The sequence below is a fragment of the Orcinus orca genome, chromosome 6 (assembly GCF_937001465.1).
Source record: "Orcinus orca chromosome 6, mOrcOrc1.1, whole genome shotgun sequence".
In the NCBI taxonomy this organism is placed as follows: domain Eukaryota; kingdom Metazoa; phylum Chordata; class Mammalia; order Artiodactyla; family Delphinidae; genus Orcinus; species Orcinus orca.
This window is the reverse complement of record NC_064564.1, coordinates 114,823,917-114,849,167: the sequence shown is the minus strand read 5'-3', so window position 1 is coordinate 114,849,167 and position 25,251 is coordinate 114,823,917. Positions and strand designations below refer to the sequence as shown.

Sequence of the window (25,251 nt, the reverse complement as noted above, 5' to 3'; positions counted from 1 at the left end):
TGGTGATGATGGTGATGGTGGTGGTGATGGTGAGGATGGTGATGGTGGTGGTGATGGTGATGATGGTGATGGTGATGATGGTGGTGATGGTGAGGATGGTGGTGATGGTGAGGATGGTGAGGATGGTGATGGTGATGGTGGTGATGGTGATGGTGAGGATGGTGGTGATGATGATGGTGGTGATGGTGGTGATGGTGAGGATGGTGGTGATGGTGAGGATGGTGAGGATGGTGATGGTGATGGTGGTGATGGTGAGGATGGTGGTGATGAGGATGGTGGTGATGGTGAGGATGGTGAGGATGATGGTTACCACATATGACACTATGTGTCAGGAACTGTGCTAAGGGATTTACGTGTATTATTCACGCAATAGCTCCTTAAGGTGGCCTGTTATTAAACCCAGGTGGTACGTATTGTCATTATCACTATTGTGACCAGTGCAGAGTAGTGGGATGACGTGACCAGAGTCACCCAACTGAAATATGACCCTGCAACAGCCTGACCTATGGTCAGCACTGGGGGTCAGGGCCCTGCTCCCGGCCACCCAGTCTGGGGGCTGAGGGTGTCGGAAGCCATTCTGTCTTCCCAGCCCACCCTCCCTCAGCCCCAATCTCTTACTTTCAAAGAACAGCACTCCTGAATCGGGCCGCCCAGTCGTGCTGCCCCGCCCGGGCCCCAGTGGCTGGCCATCTCCACGGCGCCAGGTGACCATAGGGGATGGGCGGCCCGTGGCCCGGCACGCCAGGAGGGCGCTCCTCCCCAGTTCCACGGTGACATCCTGGGGCAGCTCTGTCAGCTGGGGCGCATCTGCAGGGAGGTGAGCGGTCAGCCTCACCCAGCCCCCAGGGCACTGTTCAGAGGCCTCTGCCTCCCCTCCGGTCGCTGGGGGCGTTTCCCTCTTCCAGCCGCGCCCTCATGAACCTGACTCATACCCAGGGCTCCCGGGGCCAACTTAAGTTTGGCAGGTCCACCCTGAAAGCTCCTGAGGATGAGGAGGAGAGCAAGTGCCCTTTGGCAGGGTGAAGTCCTCACACCCTACGTGGGGTCTCAGGGACCCCACTTTGCCCAGCCATACGGGGGAGCAACATTCCTGCTTCTGCTCTTTGCACCTCCTGGGAAGCCCACCTCAGAGGGGCTGCAAGTCACCCTCCGCCACAGGAGCCCCACCAGCTCTGCGCGTCACCTCCCTTGCCCTCTTCCTGGGCCACGGGGGCTTCCTTTCACGGGTCTCCTAGACTCCGGCAACCATTTCCCAAAGAGCCAACTTCGTGGGGAGGTTCTAGCTCATCTTTACCATGCTTCATCCTTCTCTGCTGTTGAACGTGTTGTAAGAAGCACATAAATCTCTACTACAACATCAAAAGAAGCCTATAAAGAACTTGATCTTATACTTTATGGTCCAAATGGGACACTTAAGAGTGAAAAGAGCCATATTAATAATTACACCAGGATAACAGATGCAAACAAGGGCAGCCCTGCTCACCTGAGTTATAAAACATCCAAGCAAAAAAAAGAAAAAAAAAATCCAAGCAACACACGAGGATTTATTTCCTTAACTTTTGCTCCACACACTCTAAATCCCGTGACCTTCCACAAGGTAACCACTGTTAATGGTTTGTAGTGTTTCTTCCAAACTTTTTTTCTAAGTGTTTTCTTACTTTTATGATGGGGGGGGCGGGCATGGAAATAGGTTATTTCCCAAAACAGAAGCTCACGATCCTTTCCACCTTTCTGCTGGCCAGAAGCAGGTCCAATGCCAGACAGGTCCAGGCCCTGTTCCCTGTGGCTTCTGGGCACTGTCCTCAGGTCCCTGTCCCCAGACCTGCAACCAGGAAGGTCCCTGGCCTGTTTTGAACCCATTGCGTCCAGCATTGTGGAAAAACCTCCACCTCTTTTGTTCTTGCTGTCTCTCCCCAAAAATCTCCCCCATCCGTCCAAATCATGACATCAAATTTCCCTCTTGGCCTCAGGGAGTAGGGAAGTTCCAGGGAGATAGAAGCACAACTTGGAAAATCACTGCAAGGAGGAAGACAGTCTTGGACCCAACCTCAGACACCACCCGCGAGTTGCTTTTCTTCCTCATTTGGGGCCTGGCAGCTGCCTCAGCTCAGAATCCAAGAAAGCCTTCCATCCAGGTGCCTCAGATGGCGTCACTGGTCCTGCAGAGCCTTGGCCCTGGGGGCAGAGCTTTGCTATTCCCCTCTTCCCATCCTGAGCAGAGCCGTGGCTCAGCTCCAGGGCCAGGTACCCCCAGAGCCTGCCTCCCCGGCTCTGCCCAGCCCACGGCAGGGCACAGCTCAAACCTCCCTCCTCCAGGCAGGCCTCGTCCTGAATTCCTCCCCTGAGAGAGGACAGCTGACTTATAATGGTAAGCAAATAACATGTACAAAGGGTAGCATTTGGAAAACCTACTAAGTGACAGGCATGGTGATGGTGCTTTTAGAGTTCATTCATGGCCTCAATAAACTCATGAAGTGGGTATTTTCACAACCCCATTTTACAGATGGGGAAACTGAGGATCAGAGAGATTAAGGAACCTGCCCCAGGTGCAGCTCAAAGTCAGTGGCAGAGCTGGGATCAGAGCCCAGGTCTGGCTGCTGCTAAGACCCAGGCTCTCAGCCACCGCACCCCCGTACCCCCTAGTACTCAGGGGTAACCTGGCATCTCTTCCATCTTCTTTCAGAGGTGAATCCCGACTCACATCCTGCCCAGAAAACTGTGACTCCGTCTCCTGTGCAGCCATCCCCCTGCTCCTCATTGAAGTCCCCCAAATAAGGCGGGACCTCAGAACCCTGTACACCAGAGCTGAAGGTCCTCTGGTCTCCTCATTGTGCAGATTGGGAGAATGAAGCCCGAGGGAAGGGCGGGGCGGGGGCGGGGCGGGGCGGGGGCGGGGGCGGGGGCGGGGCCCACCCTGATCCTGTGGGGACGGGTTCCCAGCCCCACGCCCTTTCCAGGGTCCCATCGCGAGGCTCAGCCGCCTCTGCTTTCAGGCTCGAAGACCCCTCCTCACAGACTCAGGTGACCTTCCGCAGGGAGGGATTGTGAGCTGGCCTCACAGCCACCGGATTTCCCCGTGCACAGCCCTTTCTGCCTTGACCTTGGGCAGGTTTCCGGGTCAGGAGCTGCGAGTGCCCAGAGACAGCCAGACATCACAGCAGCTGCCGCGCTCCCTGGAGAGGCACAGGTCTCATCACCTGATAGCTGCAGCGCTTTTGCGGGGACGCAGCTCTGTGCGGGGGAACCGGGAACACCACAGAAGACAGAAAAGCCCCACCAAGGATGCCAGCCACCAGGCTGGGATGGGGCAGGACAGGAGGGTGTGACCAAAGCTGAGACTTCGTTTAACAGCACTGCTGGGCCACTCCCTCCACCCCAGGGATTTCCAGCAAAGTGAAATTGACAGAGGTGAGGCCGTCCCTTCCTCTTACTTGGGCCCTAGGGCAAGGGACGCCAGCCTGAAAGCCTGAAGCCTGGGCAGGGCCCCCCTGCTGCCCCTGCCCCACTGGACACCCGCGGATGAACCCCTTCACCATTCTGAGCCTCAGTTCCCCATCCAGAAAGAGGTAACCGTTTTTACCCTGATTCCAGTATCTTAAAGTTCCAGGACTCTTTATCATTGTCTGGAGACGCTGTAGCCCCCCAGCCTCCTCCACCATCCCCCCAGTTCCTGTGGCTCAGAGCCCTGGGGCAGAGCTGGAGGGGATGCACCAGCTCAGGAAGGAGAGCTCCCATCAGTCCTGACTCAGTTCGGTCAGAAGAGGGACGGCGTCTCAGGCCCAAAGTCTGTGTAGACGGGCAGGGTGGCCACGGGAGAGGCTGGCCTCAGGCCCTGCCCTGCATTTAGAGGGAATTCCAGGGTATCTGTGAATGAGACAATGCTGGGGATGGCCTCCGCATCCACCTCCCGGGAAGACTCCTTTCCCCATAGAAAGATCGTTCAGTCGAGCCTGGAGCCATAGCCCCATTGGCCAGGGCTGCAGGATGACTTTCCTCCCTAAAAAAAAAAAAATATATATATATATATATATATATATATATTTTTTTTTTTTTTTTTTTTTTTTTTTTTTTGCGGTACGCGGGCCTCTCACTGTTGTGGCCTCTCCCGTTGCGGAGCACAGGCTCCAGACGCGCAGGCTCAGCGGCTCCGCGGCATGTGGGATCGTCCCGGACCGGGGCATGAACCCGCGTCCCCTGCATCGACAGGTGGACTCTCAACCACCGCGCCACCAGGGAAGCCCCCAAAAGAATATTTTAAATGATATATTTTTTTTTTTTTTGCGGTACGCGGGCCTCTCCCGTTGCAGAGCACAGGCTCCGGACGGGCAGGCTCAGCGGCCATGGCTCACGGGCCCAGCCGCTCCGCGGCATGTGGGATCCTCCCAGACCGGGGCACAAACCCGTGTCCCCTGCATTGGCAGGCGGACTCTCAACCACTGCGCCACCAGGGAAGCCCTTAAATGATATTTTATGACTGTTTATAAAGACAAACACAATCCGGATTTGTTTTTAATCTATTTATTATTCTTCACTTTTTTCTTCTGATGGCAATAAAATCAGAGCCCTGCCCAGCAGCCCTAAAAGTATCACGGGCTCTGGGCCCTTGCCTGTTGTGCCTGATAGAGAAGCCACCCAGATACTGACCGCACTGGCCACAGAGCCCAGCTCTGCTTCTCTCCTGCTCCCCCAGGCTAGCCAGAGGGTCGTTGCTCCCACAAAAGCACACCCCCAGCTCCCCTGCTCACTCACCCAGCAATCAGGGGCTTCCGAGTTGGGAATAAGAAGCAGAGACTAAAATGAGAGGATAGAAAGAGGGTTGAGTGAACACCCATTGAGAGAGAAATCCAGCAGGGCAAAGGGAACTTAGCTCAGGGCAGTTTTAAAGTAATAGAAAGAGTGGGACTTCCCTGGCAGTCCAGTGGTTAAGACTCAGTCTGTACTTCCACTGAAGGGGGCATGGGTTCGATCCCTGGTCAGGGAACTAAGATCCCGAACGCCGAGTGGCGTGGCCAAAAAAAAAAAAAAGTAATAGAGCACTGAGCTCCAGGAGCGGGTGCCGACCGTGGAGCCCAGTCACCAGCCGTGTGATAATCACTCCGCCTCACTCTGCCTCGCCAGGCCCTTGTCAGCCTGGTCCAGCCCACAGGCCGTGTATTGATTAGGTATTCTATTCAAGCCCTGAGGGAAGCACATTATCTCATTAAATCTCTCAAGGACCTTGTGAACAGCCTCTATCAGTATCATCCCCATTTTACAGATGATGAAAGTGAGGCTCAGAAAGGTAAATAACTTGGCCAGACAAGCAGCAAGACCAGGACATTGATTCAGGGCTCTTATCAGCCACATGCCAGGTCCAGAGGGGATGCAAAATCACCTCGCAGGCTCGGTCCACAAATAAGGCACCTGCTGGCAGTACAGGAGGAGGCTGCCGTCCTCCCTGTGCCCCAAATACCACCAGGAAGCCAGTTCCCAGCTGAACAGCAGGAAGTGGGCACAGCGCCCACGCGTTCTCAGCCCTGGCAGGCTCTGCCAGCCTGGCCAGGAAGGCTGCAACACAGCTGCCACCCAGATGGGCAGGAAATTGAATTTCCCACCACTGCTGCCAGGCCAGCTCGCCCCAGACACACAGGTGTTGGGCCACTGTCCATGCCGTCCCTGACCTCAAGGCCAGAGGCCACCAGTGGCCCCGTGCCCCAGAAGCCTGCCTCTGGGATGCCAGCCATCCCCCGCCCCGCCACCTCTCACCTGGGGAAATGGCCCCAAGACCAATGGCTAACAGGTGAAGGAACAGGCATGTCAGCCTGGGCCCCAAAGACATAAGGTTTTGCTGGACAGAAATTAGACACAGAGCAAAGGATGACTGCTTGTAACAATGCCAAGGGCAGCCCTCCCTGGAGCACCCTCTCTGCTCACCCAGAACCTACTGACTAATCACAGTGACAGTGACATTTTTCAGAGCCCATTGTGTCCGAGGCCTTTCTTATCTCTCACTCACACAACATCCAGAAATATCTTGCAGGTGAGGAGCCCAAGGCTCACAGTGGGGAAGCAACATCCAAGCCCTCCTTGCTGGGAGCATCAGGATCAAGTGCAGGGGCTAAAGGCCCGGACCCTGGGTTCAGATCTCAGCTCTGCCACTCACCAGCTGTGTGACTTTGGGCAAGGCACTTAACCTCTCTGTGCCTCGTTTTCTCCATCTATAAAAGGGATAATGTAGAGCCCATCTCAAAAGGTTGTTATGAGGATTCTATGCTAGACATGAAATGTACTTAGAGCTGGCCCGGCACGTGGCAGATTTCACGGAAGACTTATTCTATTTTTATTATCAGGCTCTAGGCCTGTGGCTTTCCATACCCACCCCACCCAAGAGCTCAGCCACACGGTGCACTCTAGATAGGGGAAGTCTCAGCACATCAGTCTCCTCCTTAGAAACCTCTTACCGCCTCCACAGAACAAAGCCCAGACTCCACCAGGCTCCCTAGCCCAAGGCCGGGAGTGACCCACAACTGGGCAGCTGCCCCAGCATCCCCTCCCCACCCTCTCTATGCCTCACTCGCTGCCTTACTCCTCTTGCCATGGGGAGATCGGCACATGCTGTTCCCTCTGCCTGGAACACTGTTCCCCAGCTTGTCACCTGACTGTTTCTGGGTTCAGCTTAGACATCACCTCCTCCAAGAAGCCTTCCCGGCCTCCACTGTTGGCTTAGCCCCCTTCTCTGGGCACAGGACCCAAGGATGCCACTTCCAAATTCTCAGTACACTGAGTATTCTAATGGTCTGTTTACCATCTCTCTTCTGGACACCGAGAACAACACAAAGGCAGATGCCATTGTAGCCCCAACACAGGGTCTGGGGCACAGGGCCTGGCTACAAGGTGACCACATGTTGGAGGAACAGATGATGGAACAGATGGGGAGGATCCCCAAGCCTGAGTTGGCACCATCTCCCCCAGGGCCAGACCCTCCCGACTGAGCCTCACTGCACTTCCCTAGAACTCCCAGTACCTGTCTTTCCCGTCATGGCCACAGTCAACCCTCAGAGTACAATCCGCCCCAGCTCAGCGCACCAAGGAGCTGTGCCCACAACTTCCGAGCAATTCCCAGTGCCCAGGATCCAGGCCTGGAACTTAGACATCATGACAATCACAGCCAAGGCCATGTACCAGCCACAGAAGGATTCAAACCTCCCATCTGTAAAAAGGGGATAATAGCTTCTCCCTTCATTAAGCACTCACAATGGGCCAAACCCTGTGCTAAGCATCACTGAAGCCTCACAGCCACCCAACAAAGGAAGTAGTGTGGTCAGCTCCATTTTACAGATGGGGAAACTGAGGGTCAATGATTTGACCAAAGCACATAGATGGTAAGTGATGAAGATGAGACTGGAACTCAGGTCTCAGGGATGACGACACCCATGCTGGAACCAAACTATCTCTGTGATGGGCAGTGACCCCTGCCTCTTGGGATTCTCACACTTGAGTGGTCCCTCCCACTCACCACATACCAGTGTTGGTCTGGGTGACCAACAGAATATAGCAGAAGTGATGGTATGTCACTTCCAAGACTGCGACTGGTTATAAAGACTGCAGCTTCCACCTTGGACGTTCTCTCTATCTCTATCCCTCTTGACTCACTTTCTCTGGGAAAACGCATGTCACAAGAAGCCTTCTGGAGAAGCCTATCTGGGTAAGGAACAGAGGCCTCCTGCCAACAGCCACATGAGTGAACTTAGCGTAGATTCTCCAGCCCCAGTCAAGCCTTCAGATGACCACATCCCCGGCCAAGGTATTACCTGCCATCCCATGAGAGACCTGGAGCTAGAACCACCCAGCAAAGCCACTCCCAGAATCACAGAACCATGAGACAATAGATGCTGATTGTTTTAAGCCACAAAATTTTAAGGCAATTCGTTACACAGCAAGAGGTAACACATACACCATCTCCCTCTAAAATCCCCATCCCACGCGCTCTGGATCCAAACGATGCAAACTCCCCACTGGCAGGCTACGTGGTACCACCCTCTCCTCCCTGCTCAGAAATAGGGCAGGTGGGGGGGGACGGGGAAGGGGGAAGGCAGGAGGGGCAGGGCAAGTGGGGACAAGGTGTACACTCACGTCCAACCTCCAGCCGGATTTCTGCAGAGGCATCGCCCAACTCATTGACAGCTCGGCAGGTATAGACGCCAGCGTCCCTCTCCCGAGCCACCGGGATTCGCAGCATCCCAGAGCTGGAGGCCTCAGAGGCCAGAATCATTTCAAGACCCTCTGGACCAAAGATGAGAAAACATCAGGCAGGTACCCATGGTTACCACAGGAGGCCAGGGGATCAGGCTGCCTTCCTGACCCTGGGTTCCTGCAACTCCACAAAGCAGGGACCTCGGAGGGGTGTGGGTGACGGAAGGATTTCCCCCCAGAATCAGGACCACTATTGTTTAATGAGTACAGATTTTTAGTTTTGGATGGTGGTGACGGCTGTACAACAATGTAAATATACTTAATGCTACTGAACTGTAGACCTAAAAGTGGCTAAGACGGTAAATGTTACGTTAGGCGAATTTTATCACAATTTTAAAGTCAGCACCCTTGGGTCCAGCTCCCTGAGCCCCTTTGTTGACCACAAGTGAGTCTCAGCCTGTTCCCCTGAATGCGACAGGCTCACCACCCAAGAACTCCTTGCCTGGCCTCCCTCCTGGATCCCCACCCTCTGCTCAGGTGCAGACGGAGGCTCGGATCAGCTCTGGGAGGAGCCCAGGGTCACGGAGATGACCAGTCGCCCCCCCAGTTCCGCCTCTTTGAGGCCTTATTCTCATTTCCCTCGTGCACTGTTCCCCCACCCCAACTCCAGGCCTCCCCCTCCTGAGGCCTGAGGGACCACGCTGAGTCTGAACTGTTTTTACAACTTAATATTTTACACTTAGAATTGTGCTACATACATATACATAACACAAAATGTTACCATTTAAAGCATTCTGAGTGTCCCATTCAGTGGCATTAAGTACATTCGCATTGTCATGCAACCATTCCCACCACCCATCCACAAAACTTTTTCATCTTCTTAAACTGAAACCCTACTTATTAAACACTAACTCCCCATTTCCCCGTCCCCCAGCCCCTGGCAACCACCATTCTCCTTTCGGTCTCTATAAATTTGCATATTCTAGGCATCTCATAGATGAGATTCCACTCAAATAACTGGAATCATTTAATACTTGTCCTTCTGTGTCTGGTTTATTTCACTTAGCATAATGTTTTCTAGGTTCATCTGTGTTGTGTCAAAACGTCATTGCTTTTTTCCAAATTAAGAAAAAATTTTTTTCTTTTACTTTTTTACTACTTAAATACACCATACTAGAGCAAATGTCTCTGAAAATATCATAAATAAAAGATTATTTTCTCCATTCAGCAAATTAGAAGTAGGGGGAAATTTCTACATAGCAGCTGCTATGAGCCTGATTTTTTTTCCTTTTGTTTTTGTTTTTTTTCATTCTTTTTTTTTCTTTGCCATAGGAGTCAAATTAAAAACCTTAATTTAATTTTAAATAAAACTCATAAAATGTATTATCGTGACCATTTTTAAGCGGTAACTGTATTCTCATCATTGTACGGCTTGAATTTCATTCCTTTTTAAGGCTGAGCACCATTCCATTGAGAGATCCCCCCTTTATAAAGGGGCTCCCAGGCTGGGCTGGTAGAGCTGTCAGCCACCACAGGCAGTGACCTGAGCACAGAGTGAGGAGTCCTGAGGCCTCTGCCACCGCTAGCTGGTGACCGTGGACAAAATGCTCAAACTCTGAGCTAACTCTGCCTGTCAGTGTCAAGGTGAGGCTCTGACAAGATCACAGACAGGTGCTGCAAAGGCTGGAGTGCATCCAGGTGGGAGGTGCCTGTGCGTGAGAAGGAGCCCAGTGTTCTGCCCCTGGAAAGTCTGAGGCAGGAGCCCCAGGACCCAGGTCCACTGGTGTGGGCGCAAGAGCAGCTCCTGTTCAAACTCCGGCTCAACGTCTGGCGCAGACAAAACCCTCTACACTCGTTAACGCAGGAGGGCCTCAGAACAGCCCTCTTAACGTTACTGCTAGCTCTCAGATAACCACATCGCCATCTTCACCATCATTAAGAGCACTGAGCCCCGCCCGTGCGCCAGGCTCCTGGTAAACAATTTGTACATGTGGACTCATTTAATCCTCATCCAACCACCTATCTTTGACTTTCCAGCTAAGGAAGCAGGCTCAGAGATACCAAGTCACTTGTCTGAGGTCACCCAGGGGAGCCAGAATTCAAGGCGAGGTCTATTCTAGATCCTTCTCCTAACCACGGAGCCAACCTGCATTAGCTGCGTGGACACTGGCCTGGGGATGGGAGTGGGGCTGCCAGAAACGGTCCTCTCTCTCCAGACACCCCATTCGGAGTGCCCCCCACGACCGTCCTGGAAAGCTGACCCTCCAGGGCCCCAGTGGGATCGCCCACAGGCCGCTCGCCCCACCCAGTGTACCTCGATACCAGATGACCCGGGGCGGAGGCACCCCGGACGCCTCACACGCCAGCACAGCCTCCTCCCCGACGGCGGCCAGCACCACAGCATTCGTGGCCGAGACGGACGGTGGGTCTGTGTGGGGAGCAGACGGGGAATTGGGGACCAACCCACAGACTCCCTGGAGAGAGAATGCAGCTGGGGGAGGGGCGGCGGGGACAAGGTGGGGCTGAGCACCTGCCTCCTCCCCAACCCCCACCAACCAGGACAGTCACCCCAGAAAGATGTAGCCTCCGCTGGTTTCTACAAAGCCAGTTACTACCGGGACCAACCCCCCTTTTGTTCCTCATTGATCTTGAGATAAAAGCCGAAATCCTACAAGGTTCTTAAAGGCCCTACAGGGGCTGCCTGCCCCTCCCCCGCCCCCTCACTCCAGCCAGCCTCCTTGCAGCCCCTCGGGCAGCCAAGACTCATTCCCACCTCCAGGCTTTTGCCCCACCCGATCCCTCTGCTTGGAACGCTGTTCCCATTCCCATCTGCGGCAAGGGTCTGGTCCTGTGTGTACCAGCCGTTCCCCTCTCTGCCCAGGGGCACGTCACTCCATCACACCACCCTGCTCTGCGCTCGTTCTAGTATCTTCACCATCTGAAAGTACCTTATTTACGTGTTTGCATGTTTGCTTTGTGCCTCCCCATTAGAATATAAGCTCCACCTGGATGGAGACCCTGTGTTCACTGCTGTAGCCCCAGTGCCTGCCACAAAGTAGATGCTCAGTAAGTATCTGGGGATGGGAGGGAGTGAGGGAGGATGGGCTGGAGATCCTTCTCCTGCAGATACCCTTGACCTGAGTACCTGCATAGTAGAGGGTGACCGTCTTCTCGTCTGTGCCAATGTCATTAGCAGCCTGGCAGCTGTAATTCCCAGCATCCTCTGGGGCCACTCCCTGAATGATCAGGGTTCCCTGGGCATCCACGCGGACTCTGGAGTCGTGCCATGAAACGTGTTCAACAGCAAGAGGCTGGTTAGGTCGGGTCACATGGGGTTGCCCCAGTCCTTATTAATAACAAATTAACTAACGACATCACTGGTGACACCGTTCTACACTGACCGCTTGCTCTGTGCCAGGCTGTGTGTTCAGCACTTTACGTATGTTCTTTTTTCATTCGTGGGGCTCAGAAAAGTATGGTGACTTGCCCAAGGTCACACAGCCTGAATGGCAGAGGCAGAATTCAAGTACAGGTCTGTTGGATTCTGCAGCTGTAGCTCCTGACCCCTGAGCCCACACTGTTACGTTTCCCAAGTGATGTGTCTCCTCAGCCTCAAATCAGCCCAGGAAGAATGCAGGGCAAATGCTACTCCCCCATTTATATTAATAGTTAAGAAGACTGAGGCTCAGAGAGCTCCCCTGGGAGTCCACCTGTTCCCAGTCCCAGACCTCCAAGCCCTGAGCCCTCACCTGCTGTCCTCTTGCAGAGCATGACCCTCATGGCTCCAGGAAATGTGGGGTGCAGGGTACCCAGAGGCCGAGCAGCGGACCCTCATCTCCATGCCCTGGGAAAAGCGCTGTGACCTGGCGTGGATGCTGACCTGTGGGGCCTCTGCAGTTCAGAGAGTGGACAGGTGGGGAGGAGTTTGTCAGAGCAGTTGTGCTGTCCCAGGCACCCAGCCCTGGGCCCCCGGCCCCTCCCGGCAGCCACAGCCAGTGTAGACAAAGGAAGTAGAGGTCCCAAGGGGCCTGCATCCTTGGGAGGGGCTTGCTGGGGAACTGGGGAGTGTTGCCAGGCAGCCTCCCAGGCACATCTGCAGGCCACACGGGGACCTGAATTCCCAGTACCCCCCCCAGTGGGAGCCCTGAGCTCCCTGGATTTCTGCTGTGAGCTGAGCACTTTGAAGAGGCTTAGGGAGTTGTCGAGATGCCAGAGCTGGAGACCTGAGTGGACCTCAAGGTCTGCCCAAGTATTGGCTGCAAACGTAGGTTCTATCCTGGCCCTCGGAAAGCTCACAGCGCAGCAGACTCATCAGGCTCAAACAGACGTCGTGGGCCATCTCATCTAGACATGGCAAACACGCCCCTCCCATACCAGTGGCCTAGATACGGCCTCAGAATCCTTCTCAACACACTCTAGGCAGCCAATCAAAAGTCACTAGCATAAGGGAGAAAACTTGTTCCAACACACTCACTTTTACACTTGGGGAGATAGCACCCCAGGGAGGAGGATCTGTCTAAATCCTGGGTGGACCTAAATCCTAGGTTCGTATCTAATCCAGGCACCAGCACTCCCGACGTGGGTTCTTCCCACTGCCTCCTCCACCCCCATCTGGGCGGCGCTACCCAACCCCTGCTGAGCATGTCTGATCTCTGGGCTTTCGGAAGTTTCCACTGTTCCATCTCTCTGTCCTGCATATTGAGAGGGGTAGGTAATGGAGGTGTTCAATGGCAGGCGAAGAGGACAGGACTCAAGGAAATTGGCTTGGTCGACAGCAGTAGAAATTTAGGTCAGATATGAGGATGAACTTCCCAACAGTGAGAACCACTACACTTAGGCTGGAAGGCTACAGAATCCTCTTCCTCTGAAGGTTGAGAAAACACTGAGAGGGCTGACATTGCCTGCCAGAGGTGATGTCTGGGCAGAGGGATGGATTGATGGACTTTGGAGGGAAATGCTAGGTATTGTGTTGAATTGGGAGGACAGCAGCCTCACCTCGCACCAGGAGCCAGACGGACGCCCTCGTGACCCCGTTGGAGTTGCTGGCCATGCACTGGTACCGCCCGCCGTCACTGGGGGTGATGTCCCTGACCTCCAGGGACAGGTTGGCCAACTGGGTGACTCTGCCCGTCGAGGCCGACAGGACTCGCCAGTCCCGGACCCACGTCAGGTTGTAGGGGGCCTCGCCCAGGACCCGGCAGGACAGGATGGCGGTCTCTCCAGAGGACACGGTCACGTTGGGGACAGGGACCACCTGCGGCGGGGGGTCTGCAGGAACAGGAGTACAGGAGGCACTGAGGGGTTGACACAGGGAGGGGGCCATCCTGCATGCCTTGGTGGTGTCCAGACCCCGGAGCCCACCGCATTCCTGAGGACACATCAGCCAGCAGAGCAGTTCACCAGCATCTGTTCACCATGCCCGGACGGCGCCACCACACGACCATCACACACCAGTCGAAGAGGCTGCGTGCATGCGTGCGTGCGTGCGTGCGTGCGTGCATCGTGCGTGCGCGTGCGTGTGTGCGTGCGCTCGCACGCGCGCACGCACATGTGCACGCACGTGTGCGCGCCTACCTTCCACACAACACCCAACTGCAATATTTAGCAAGAGCTACACCACTCTTCACACCCTTTGAACCAATAATTCTGCCCTGGGGGATAAAGCCTCGGAAATCACCCTCAAGAGGGAAAGAGTAACACGTACAGAGCGATTCTCTGTACAAGTAGCAGCCAAATGTGGAACTAAGGAAGGCCACTGCCCCAAAGGAGGAAAGAGCTAAGAAACCCTCCCTCTCAACAAGAAAAGGTCGTAAGAAGTGACAGGTCAGAGACCGTCTATCCAGGGACAGTCTGCAGGACCTGCAGGAAAAAAGCTGCATCCACATGTCAATAACCATGATGCGCAAGGATACTAATGGGGAAATTTGACTCCAGACAAAATTAAGTAGTATTAAGGCATTACTTATTATTCATTGTATTAGGTGTAATCATAGAATCTATTATATGGGAAAATCTATGTTTTTAAAAGAGATACATACTGAAATGTCAGGATGCCTACAATTTAGTTTAAAAGAGTTTAGCCATATCTGTGATAACCTACAAGAGAAAAGAATCTAAAAAAAGAATGAATGTATGTATAACTGAATATACATATATTCAGTTATATGTAGATAAAGAATGTATTCAGTTAGATGTATAACTGAATCGCTTTGCCGTACACCTGAAATTAACTCAACGTTGTAAATCTACTACACTCCAATAAAATTAAAATTTAAAAGAAAATGGTTTGGCCATAAAATGAAAAGGCAAGTATGGCAAAAGATTAGCAATCATTAAGTCTAATAAATGCACGTGCAAATTTCCTTATACTGTTCTACTTTTCTGTACTTACCATTTATAGTAAAATATTTGCTGACCCGCTACAGTGTTAGATGAACAACAAATCAGGTTGTTTTAAGAACGTGTAATATTATCCCATTTTTGTTAAAATGCACACATAGATAAAGGTCTGAAAGAAAGTAAATCAAAATGCTATCAAGGTCATCTCTAGAACAGAGCGATCACAGGTCATTCCGATCTTTTCTGCTGGTTTATAGTTTCCAGTCTTCCTACAGGGAGCATGCGTGATTTTGTGTGAGTTTAGGACCACTTAGAGCGGCTGATCTCTCCCTGGGCCCCTTTTCTCCTCTTCAAGACAGCTTAGGTTCATTATTTTAAAAATAAAGCCCATTCATTTTAGGAGGGTCTGTGGCATTGCCAGCCTCCCTGAGCTCAATGGTGCCACGGCGGCGGGACCTGGAAGCATTAAGGGTTGGGAACGACGGGATGGACGGCGGCCCCTGTGAGGGCCTGGCCAAGAGGTCAGGGGTGGGATTGAGGCTGGTGGCGGCGGACACAGTCCAAGCTGCAGCTGAGACTCACAGGCCATTCATGGGTGAAACAGCCCAAACGGGGAGGGGGGGCGGGGAGCCAGCAAGCAGGTGCCGTGTGGGCATCAGACTCTGGATGACGGACAGGCCCCAGCAGTTGGCTGGCATGCTTGCCCATAGATGGAGAAACCCTGGGAGGAAATCCTAGAGGGAAAAATCAGGAAGGGAGTGGGGAGGGGATACGCGGACAGGCCCAAAGAGACACACCTGTGACGACAATCTGGGCCTTTGCTCGTCCGGTCCCAGCCCCGCTGACCGCCGTGCATTCATATGTGCCTTCCTCAGCCTTGGAGGCCCGCGGGATCTCCCAGCTGCTGTTCCCTGACCCCCTGTGGACAAAGAAGAGCTGGAGACGGTCCCCCAGCCTCGTCCAGACACTGGGGGGCTTGGTCCCCTGAATCTTGCCCAGAAGGGAGGTCGCAAATCCTCCTGGAGACTCGGTAAGAAGAGGCAGACGGCCAAGGACATGCAAATCCCATGCTATGCTATGTGACTCTAAGTGCCTTCCCCTCTCTGAGCCCTGGACTTCCAACCATAGCGGGGAGGTTCTCAAGAGGGTCCTTCTTGCCCTGACCAGCACAGAGCTGGGCCTGCATGGGTTGAGTTTTCAGAAGCTGAGGAAGGCCCATGGCTCTTCCAGCAGCAGTGGGAGCCTCAGGGAACCACCCTCCCCCAACCCTGGCCAAGCTGGGAGGTGCCCAGGAGGACAATATGACTGAGACCAAGGTCCCACTCCTGCCACCCACTCCCCTTAGATCCCTCCAGGGCATCAGGCCCCCAGGAGCCCTGGGGCTGGGAACAACGGACAGCCCTGAGCCACTCACTGAAAGTGCCTCTCCTCGCCCAGCCTGGCTCCATCCCGCCGCAGCTGTAGCCAGAAGGGGAGGGCGCTGTGCACAGAGCAGGAGACCACCAGGGGCTGATGCAGGTAGCCATGGATCCTGGGGGGCATGCTGACCAGGGGGGCACCTGTGGGCAAGGACCAGCACTCAGGATCCCTCCAGTGACACAGAGACCCACAGGGATGAGCCGAGGAAAGAAGGCCGGGATACAATCTCTGGCACCACCAGCCAGTGGTCGCCAAGGGCAGGTCACGTCGCCTGCTGAAGCCTCAGTTTCCACCTCTGTAAAATGGGGTTAATTGGGTGACTGACCTCACCGTGTTGCTGTGAGGAGCTGGTGAGAGATGGGGCGTGGAAAGCACCTGGCACATGCATGTGGCAGGACCGGCTCCGTCAATGAAAACTCATGGGGTTTTTATGGTTTGTGAGAAGCCTGGCCAGGACAGACCAGCCTGTGCCACCATTTTAGCAAGTCTGTGGGGCAGAGAAGTCAAACCAGCCCTGAAATCTGACGAAATGCTCCCCAGACAGGACTCCCCGGGGGTGTGGGTAGGGCTGTGAGGCTGCTCGTCTGCCTGGAGGGTCAGTTTTACCCAAAGTTGTGGGAGGGAAACCTTTTTTTATTGAAAAGTAAGCATACTTGGAGCGTGGCTGTGAATACAAAATTCACACGCATTTTTGAGATAAAATAAGAGATTTCCGCGAAATCCCACAGCTTGGGATGAGCCTCTTGGGAACCCCATCAGATGCCACTGCCCCCCTCGCCTGACCCTGGCCTTGGGGTGATACATATTCTCTCCCTGGCTCTTGGAATTACTTCAGTGGAAAAGCTTGAGAACTGTCCCCCAGGGTCAGTCTTGGACTGTCGTGCCTCACTGGGCAATCACGGACGTGTGCTGAACCCTCGTGCTGCCCTCTCCCCCATCCCCACCAGAAATGCTCCGAGGCTGAGGCAATGTGCCAGACCTCCTCTGAGCATAGAGCTGGAGGTGGGAGGCTGGTGACATCATGCTACAGGCTCCCTGCCACATCCCAGGGGAGAGGGGCGTTGGCCCATCCAGCCATGTCCTCAGCTGCGTGCCCAGCAGCCACCACTCACCCCCACGCACTGGAAGCCTCTGCCGGGCCAACTCCGGCTCCCTCTTCCTTGAGCTCGAAGAGCCCAGGGACCTGAGGTCCCGCCCTCCCCACCCCCATGTCTCCAAACCCAGAGCCTCCTTCTCTCAGTCAAACTCCCAGCCTCCCAGACCCGGAAAGTAGGGGAGGCACATCCCGCCCCCAACCCCGCCTCCACACTTTAATCTACAGCTGACATGGAGACCAAAAGCCAGCTCTAAACTCAAAACTCTGGGAGCCATCTGAAAGAACAGGAGAGAGAAACAGAGGCTGCTGAAATTGCTTCCTGAAAATTCCTCCTCAAAGCTGTAAAAAAAGGCCAAGGGAGGAGAAGCCCAGGGGCCACAGCAGGGGAGTGGAGGCCAGGAGACGGAAAGAAGGGGTCCCAAGCCCCCGACCCCACCCTGCCCGACTCGGGTCCGCCAGGTCCTCCACGTCGCCACCGGCACATTGGCACCCTCCCTGCATCCTTAAATGAAGTGGGATGACCCCCAGCAAAGCTGATGATGGAGTGCCAGTGTCATCCACCTCTGAACTCCTCCCCGGTCACTGCCAGGGGAGGGGGGAGTGGCCTGGAAGAGGGAACGAAGCCCAATAAGGAGGCCGATGGCCAGTGAACTCAGACCCCACCCCACCCCAGGACCAGAGGCAGATCTGGAAAGCCAAAGACTTTGCCCTGCCCTCTGGGAGCTTCCAGCCCGGACGGTGAGACCTCAGGGACACACGGGAAACCAGCAAAAGCCACACACACGGGAACCAACACAACGTGACCTACAATGACGTCACAGTAACAGCAGCTGTGTGGAGGGTCCCGGTCCACGGTTCCCACGTCCTGTGTGCAGCCTCTTGAATACCCAAGAGCCGTCTTGTTATGTGCGTTAGCTTACAGAACCCTTCGAGCAACCCTATAAAATGGGTGACCTCGGCTTCCCCAGCTATAAAATGGGGACACATCTCAGAACTTGTGTAAGCATTCAATGAGCTAATGCATGGCAAGCTCTTGGCCCAGGACTGTCCCACGGAAAGTGTTCAAAATGGTGACTAGATGAGTATTACCATGATTTTGACTATGATAGCAATTATGACTAGGGAAGGGCATACCCATACCCACTGTCCTGCCCACTGCTGTGTCTACAGTGCCGAGTACCATGACCGACACAAAACGAATGGTGAATGCACAGGTGGATGGATAGACAGATAGATGGATGGATGCATGGACGGATGCGTGGATGGGTGGATGACTGTGCAGCAAATCCTGCAGCTGAAAGCTACATCTGAAGATCTCAGTATTTAGCATAATGCCTTACAGAGCCTGCTGCCCAGAGAAGTTTAATGAACAAATATTTCCTAATCTAATCTAATTGAATCTAATCTAATCAGAAAAGCCTTCCGGAAAGAAATAAGCCTCCAAGGGAACCAGGGAGCTGGGGGTGGTAAGAGCCAATCACTCACCTGGGGCCACCCCACGGTAGGAAACTCCAGAGACGCGGAGGAGGGCGTTTCCCTCATGGTCCTTGCCTTTCACCTTGAGGTAGAAGCGCTCCTGGGGGGTGCGGAAGGACGGCCCACCCCACAGCTGATGGGTGGATCCGTTGGAGAGGAGCCTCATGGGCAAAGTCAGGAGGGACCGCCCTGAGCTGTGTGAGAGTTCCATTGAGTCCAGGTGGCCGGGTGGCTGCAGGCCTGTGGAGTTGATCACCAGGGAGATGGGCACCCCTGCAGAGGAAGGGCGAGGAAGGAGATGCTGCCATCTGTGCTGGGCTCCACGATCCTCCCCAAGCAGGGGCTCTAGGACCACAGTCAGAGAGCAGCCTGCTTGACTGACCTTCACCCGCTCCCTCACCTTCTCTTCCCTGGGCTAACTAATGCTGGGTGGGATAAGGAGAGAAGCGGGGGGCTTGCTACTGTCCGTGGTCCTGAAACACCAGTGTCCCTTCAACCCACGGCTTCCCATGGCTACATCCCCTCTACTGTGCAGACTGGGGCGCTCACTGAGCAGAACTGGGAAGGGGTACCCCCACCCCTGCCCCACCACTAACTGCTGGCTGTCGTCAGGCAGGCTCTGGGACCGGCCGAGGTGAGACACACGCCCCGGTTTGGGAAGGCTGACTCCTGCCCATCCTTTCCCCATGCTCATCTTTCCTCTGGTTTCCTTTTCTATCTTGTTGAAATGTACTTTCCACGCTATCCCAGGACAGACAGAACTGGACTTGGGTTTTATAGTCTCCTAAGCTGATGTGGGAACAGTCAGGTCGCTCCCTTGGCAGGTGGCTTTTCATTGTTTTTTTCCTCTCACTGATCATAAACCAGGGACCAGAGGATGTGGTCCAGGAAGTGCCTTCACATTTTTGAAAAAGTATCAAACAACCTGGAAGGGGCACATACAAATCTAGAAGTCCAGATTCCTTTGAAAAATCAATGTGTCAGCGCTGGGCGCCATTCCCGCATTGCAAGAAGCAGCCAACGGCGTGCAGCAGCTGTGGCCCAGACCCCCACTGTCCAGTTAGCCACAGCCTCGCCCACTCCCTGGTGCCCCTGGCACTGAGACCAATCGCTATTTATCATTTGCAATTGCCCTGCTGTTTCTCTGTCTCTTTTGGATGTCTGGGACCCACGTCTTTATCAGAAGCAGAAACCAAAGAGGGTCACGCCCTTCACCCTCTTCCACTGGAGACTGGCCAGTTTTCAATCCCCACTGTAGCACTTCATGTAGGATTTCTTTTCTCTCTTGGCTTTAGAATAGGAGCTAAGTTTCTCTGCCTCGGGCCCTCCCTCCCACTGGCAGAAACAAACACGACATGAGCACGCAGACCCCTTTTTCACTTTGAAGATATTACTGCTGGTCCTGGCAGGGAAACCTACAAGGGCTGACAAGAATGACAGACATTAGAGGAGATACAGACTAGAAAGAAAGCCCTAAGGATCCAGCACACACCATTTAGGGGTCGCTATTCTGTGGTCCAAAGTTAGCCTGACCCGGTCTAGTCGCCCCCATCTCTGCTCAGTTGGTCCTCGCAAAATCCTCCGGATGGACCCGTGGCAAGACACCATATTTTCCAAACTATAAATGGGGACCCTGGTCTGGCTACCAGGTGGCATTTTCTGGCAAGAAGCTCTGGCACCCTGAGCTAGAAGTCTCTGCCTGCTCGGGGGCCCAGCTTCCTCCAGGTGGAGTCATGATGGGGTATGTAGGCAACCTCGGAACCCAGTGCGCGGCTTCTCATTGGACAACTGATCCTATGCCTCCAACGTCCCCCCAGGCTATCAGCCTCCAGGGGCATCTAAATGTCCATCAGGACGCTCGTTCCCTTGGAGTGAGACACTGGTCCCCCTTTCGGGGAAGGTGTCCACTGAAGCACCTTGGAATGTATTGGACTAGCCTGATGTTCACCGGAAGAAGTGGGGCTCTGGACAGACAGGTCTCGACAAAGAGCAAGGGGAAGGAGTAGTAAGCGGGACTGCGTGAGGTCCTGGAGGCCTTGGGGGGCAGGGAGGAAGTTCTAAAGGTAAACGGTCCCAGGGTCACCTGGGCTGGAGCCGACAGAGGGAGTGCTGGCCCTGGGCGCAGTTCACGGTGATGTGACAGAGAGGCTGGACCCAGCCTCTGCAGGCCCGTTCCATAGTCACACAGTCATGGCTCCCCCCAGAGCTCCCCCCACTTCCCAAAGGCGAGCCCCACCTCCGCAGAAGGCAGCCCTGCATCGCCCTGGGGCCAGGAGCACGGTACCTTGCAGGGGCCACTCGATGGTGTGGCTGAGGTCCAGGGAGGGCTGAGTGGAGAAGCCAGCTCGGAAGTCGACGTTGCTGATGCCCGTGATCCTGACTGAATGGCGGCCGCTGCTATAGACCTAGCACAGGCCCAGGCCCACGTCACCGGGGCATCCGAACCCAGCACCCCAGCTCCAGGCAGGAGGCGGGCGACCCGACCCGGCCTGGAGTCGGCAGCTGGAATTCTCCCGCCGTTGCATACAGGTGGGCAACTTACCCGCTCCCTGGGGGCCCAGCACGATGCTCCCCAAATGAAGTGGAAGAAACCCAGCTAGGGCACTGTCCTGAGTAGCACTCTCGAAGCTGCCCTGCCTTTCCCACGACCACCGCCCCCAACTCCTGCGGGTCTGGTCTGTCCCCCTGCACGTCTAACCCCTGCCTTGGCATGAGAGCTCTTGGCTCAAAGATGCTCAGAGTTTGAAGGATAGCGGTGCCTGCAGCACACAGCACTGTGCCTGGCGCCCAGCAGGGGCTCCGTACATTTGCCTGATTGGCAAGAGTCCTATCCTCCTGAAGCAGCAGCCTGCCCCTCCCAGGACACTCTGTCAGGAGCCCAGCCTGCCCCCAGCACCTTGCCGATTACAGCAGACCCTGCTCCCCCTGCCAGTCCTGTCCCTCTGAGCCCAAGGTCACCCTTGCTGCTTCTGTGCACTCTTCACAGGACAGCTCAGTCACCCACCTGGACACTCAAGTGGTTTCTGTAAGCCTTTCTTAGAAGCTCCCTAACTAACCCCAAAGCGCTCCACTTCCTCTCACTGATGCAAGGCGGAATACTCCTCCTCTGTTCTTGACCCTTTACTTCTACTGATATGCCCACATCGCTATCCACGCTCCAGCTCTCAGCTTCGCAGCGCCCGGCGAGAGGGAGGTGGTATCTCGGGTTGGTGAAGCTGGTCTCCCCAACCCCAGGAACCCCAGGCCCCCTACCTTGACGGACCACAGCCCAGGATGCTCAGGCTTAAAGGCCACAACCTTGGCCGAGTCAGGGATGTTGAGGAGCACGTCGAGGCCCTCGTCCCTCTGCAGGATCCTCCCTGTGGAAGCCCCAAGGACCGCTTAGTCCCCAGCCACTTTCTGGGAGTGACAGCGGCCCACCCTGTCCCCTGGAACCCACAGCGCTCCAAACACCAGCCTCGGGCTTCCTAGAGGAACTGACAAGAGGCCTTCGGTGGTACCCGGGCCTCTATCTTACCCTGATCTCCATCCTCATCCCTCCCCAGGTGCCGGCTGTACCCCTGGCCTCTGGACCTGAATACTCAGGACATCTGCAGAGCACCATGGGGCCCAGAGACCGGGTCCAAATCACACTGACCCTGGGCGACCCGACAAGTCACTCCACCTCCCGGAGCCCCAGCTTCCCATCTCTACGATGTGCCACTAATTCTTGTCCCCACTGACTCTCCAGGCCACCGAAGAGCTCCACTGAGGGAACACGGGGAACATGCCATGTGATCCTTGAAGCCCAGGGACTGTCATCATTTTAATTCCCCTTAGCCGGGCTGCTAACGGCCTTCCTGCTTCCTCACCTACCACGGGTACCCTCCCTGCCCTTCACTTGGCATTCCCCCTACCCTCCTTGCTCCTTATGTCCAAACCCCCTATCACCCCAGGGCCTCTCTCTCTGTCCCATTCTGGACTCCCAGCTCAGTCTCAGGGCCAAGGTGGAGGCCAGCCCTGGGGCGCACGTACCCAGCGGGTCTTGGACTTCTATCTCGGGCCCCGGGCCACTCAGGGAGATGGTGACCTCCTTCAGGCTGGGGTCAAGGGGGATCTTCCACGTGTGCTTGCCGTCTTCCTCGTGGTCCGTGGACAGCAGGTGCACCTTGGAGGTCTGGATTGCTGACTCCACCCACTTCAGCACCTGGAAGGCAGGTGTGAGAAGCTGACACTTAGCAGGTGCCCGTGATGTCTTGCTTGTGCCTGGCCCACAGGAGGTGGGTCCCTAACACGCTGCCAGTTGTGTGCAAAATCCGGTCCCCCAGTGGCTTTTAGGCAGCATACAGGCTTTCCAGGTCACCTGAGGCCACCCCACTCCCCACTGCCCTATACTAGGCCCGATTCACACATCACTACCCTCTTGGCCTGTGGGCTCAGAACTGTGACACCTGAATGAAGGCATCCAGAGGACTCAGCTGGGCCAGAAGGAGCAAAGGGTGCCCTCTGCTGGGAAGACTTCCCTCCTTCCTCACATGGCCAACTTCTGTGACACCCATCACTTCCTCCAGGAAGCCCTCCTGATGCCTCCTACACACTGATGAACTCTGGAGATCCGGAATCTCTCCCAGAGCCATGTGGTTCACCATCCCCTGCCCAAGGGGCCTCAGACCACACCCTCACCTGGACACCATGCTCTCTAAGCAGGACCATGTCTCTAAGCAGACAGCAAAGACAGCCCCTTCCTGACCCTTGTCACAACACTGAGAAATCTTATGTCCTTTGTTTCCACAACTGCTTTTATTCATTCTAAAATCTTCCTCTTTCAGACAGGTCCCGTTGAAAATCAGGTAACAGGTAACTCTCTCTCCAAAATACCATCCCACTTATTTTCCTGAATAAGGAAACAATCAGATGAATCCGCAGCACGGGACACTGTATAAGCAATACCTCTCCAACAAGTTAGCGGCATGAAAAAATGGTGGACTACCTCAGATTTAAGGAAACTTAACAGACATAAGAACCCAATGAAATGCACAGCCCTTGATTAAATCCTGATTTGACATTTTGAGGACAAGTAGGGAAAGTTGAATATGGGCTTGGCATCAGCTGATACTAGCAAAGTACTAGTCATTTTATCAGGTGATGTCGTGGGTTACGCTGGAGTCTTTTTTTTTTTTTAACTTATTTTTGGCTGCATTGGGTCTTCGTTGCTGCGTGCGGGCTTTGTCTCTAGTCACGGCGAGCAGGGGCTACTCTTCGCTGCAGCATAAGGGCTTCCCATCGCGGTGGCTTCTCTTGTTGCGGAGCACGGGCTCTAGGCGAGTGGGCTTCGGTAGTTGTGGCACTTGGGTTCAGTAGTTGTGGCTCACGGGCTCTAGAGCGCAGGCTCAGTAGTTGTGGCCCATGGGCTTAGTTGCTCTGCGGCTTGTGGGATCTTCCCGGACCAGGGCCCGAACCCGTGTCCCCTGCATCGGCAGGCGGATTCTTAACCACTGCGCCACCAGGGAAGTCCCCGTTTTTACTTTTCTATATCTTTGACACTTCTCACAGAAAATGTTTAAGCAAAAATCAATTGAAAGGAACAAGTACGTCTTTACAAGCATGACTTTAGAATATACCTGAGCCACCATAGGGGTATCCTGTCGTTTACCAGTTCTAATCAACAGGAAGTGACTTCCTGGAATACTGTTTTGAGAAATGTGAAGCCACGTTCAGCCGCAATTAGAAAAAGGTCTGTGATCGAGCAGCAAGTCTGCCGTGGATCTGGAATTAGAATGTGGTGTCTGGCATGCTACACATTGGCCATCCTTGCTCTCAATGACAGTCCTCCAGCTCTGCCTACCATGTGATCTTCCGTGGAAGGGAAAGGGTACAGAAGGGAATTGGAAGAATTGCTCGAGATTTGGAAAATGAATATGTTTTGGTCAGACTGAGCTGGAACATGTGCGCCTAGATTTTACAGCTAGATTTCAGTTATCACTGGACGAGAATTCTGTGTTCTGAAAACTCCTCTGTTTTTTTATTTGGAGCTACTCCATTCTTCTGTTTCTGCCTAACTTTCTAAGGGATGTTTCTCTTGAAAAGATCCCACCTATTTTGGTTAAGAAATGAAGGCAAGGCTCTTCGTCCGTGTGGAGGTCGATCAGAAGCAGCGGCTAAGGCTCCCAGCTAGAAAGGCAGACAGAAGCTGGTGAGGTAAGTGAGGCTGTCGGGGGACAGCAAAGCAACAGCTCTGTGACCACTGTCCTTCTCCCCCCGGGCCAGGCCTTCTCAGGGGTCAGGAGGAAATCAGAAATGAGCAAAGCTGCCAGGAGGGGGTGGCAGCACTCGTTGACAATTACCCAGATGGGTCACACCCGCTACTGTGTTGCAACTGTCATTACAAGCTCTTTCTAGGATTTTTTGATGGAGAGAAGATGCCCAAGAGCTCAGGCTACTGCACGGAGAGGGCTGAGACGGGACAGGAGGCCAGCGACCCCATCAGGAGGCAGCCCGCCCACGAGGGCTGCCCTGTAAGCACATCACCACTCCAGAGCTGGGGGAGCTGACCCTCTTGCCCACAGCAAGGCCAGGCGGCTGCAGGCCCAGGCCTGGGGGCAAAGGCTTCTGGGCCTGGCGATGGCCCGGGGACTCAGAGAGGAATCGAGGGAAACTTCTGAGCAGACAGCCTTCATCGAGCAATGTTTATTTGCGAAGGTAATGGCTTCCAGATGTTAGCAGGACAGGGGGGCCTGGGAGCCAGCAATGCACTGGGGCTCATCTCTGTT

At 54.6% G+C, this 25,251-nt stretch overlaps 1 protein-coding gene across 1 annotated transcript in view; it reads right to left on the bottom strand.

Moving 5' to 3' along the window:
• HMCN2 (hemicentin 2) overlaps nt 1-25,251 on the bottom strand; it is a 151,608-nt gene that overhangs the window by 99,886 nt on the left and 26,471 nt on the right. Inside the window, exons 5-16 of the mRNA XM_012532841.3 lie at nt 22,517-22,688; nt 21,755-21,861; nt 20,787-20,907; nt 18,512-18,775; nt 15,926-16,070; nt 15,309-15,430; nt 13,168-13,440; nt 11,922-12,063; nt 11,318-11,445; nt 10,487-10,600; nt 8,113-8,262; nt 619-807 (exon numbers count right to left, since the gene is read on the bottom strand). Of these exons, the coding sequence (XP_012388295.2) occupies nt 619-807; nt 8,113-8,262; nt 10,487-10,600; nt 11,318-11,445; nt 11,922-12,063; nt 13,168-13,440; nt 15,309-15,430; nt 15,926-16,070; nt 18,512-18,775; nt 20,787-20,907; nt 21,755-21,861; nt 22,517-22,688 (1,927 nt within the window). The remainder of the gene's footprint in view (nt 1-618; nt 808-8,112; nt 8,263-10,486; nt 10,601-11,317; nt 11,446-11,921; nt 12,064-13,167; nt 13,441-15,308; nt 15,431-15,925; nt 16,071-18,511; nt 18,776-20,786; nt 20,908-21,754; nt 21,862-22,516; nt 22,689-25,251) is intronic.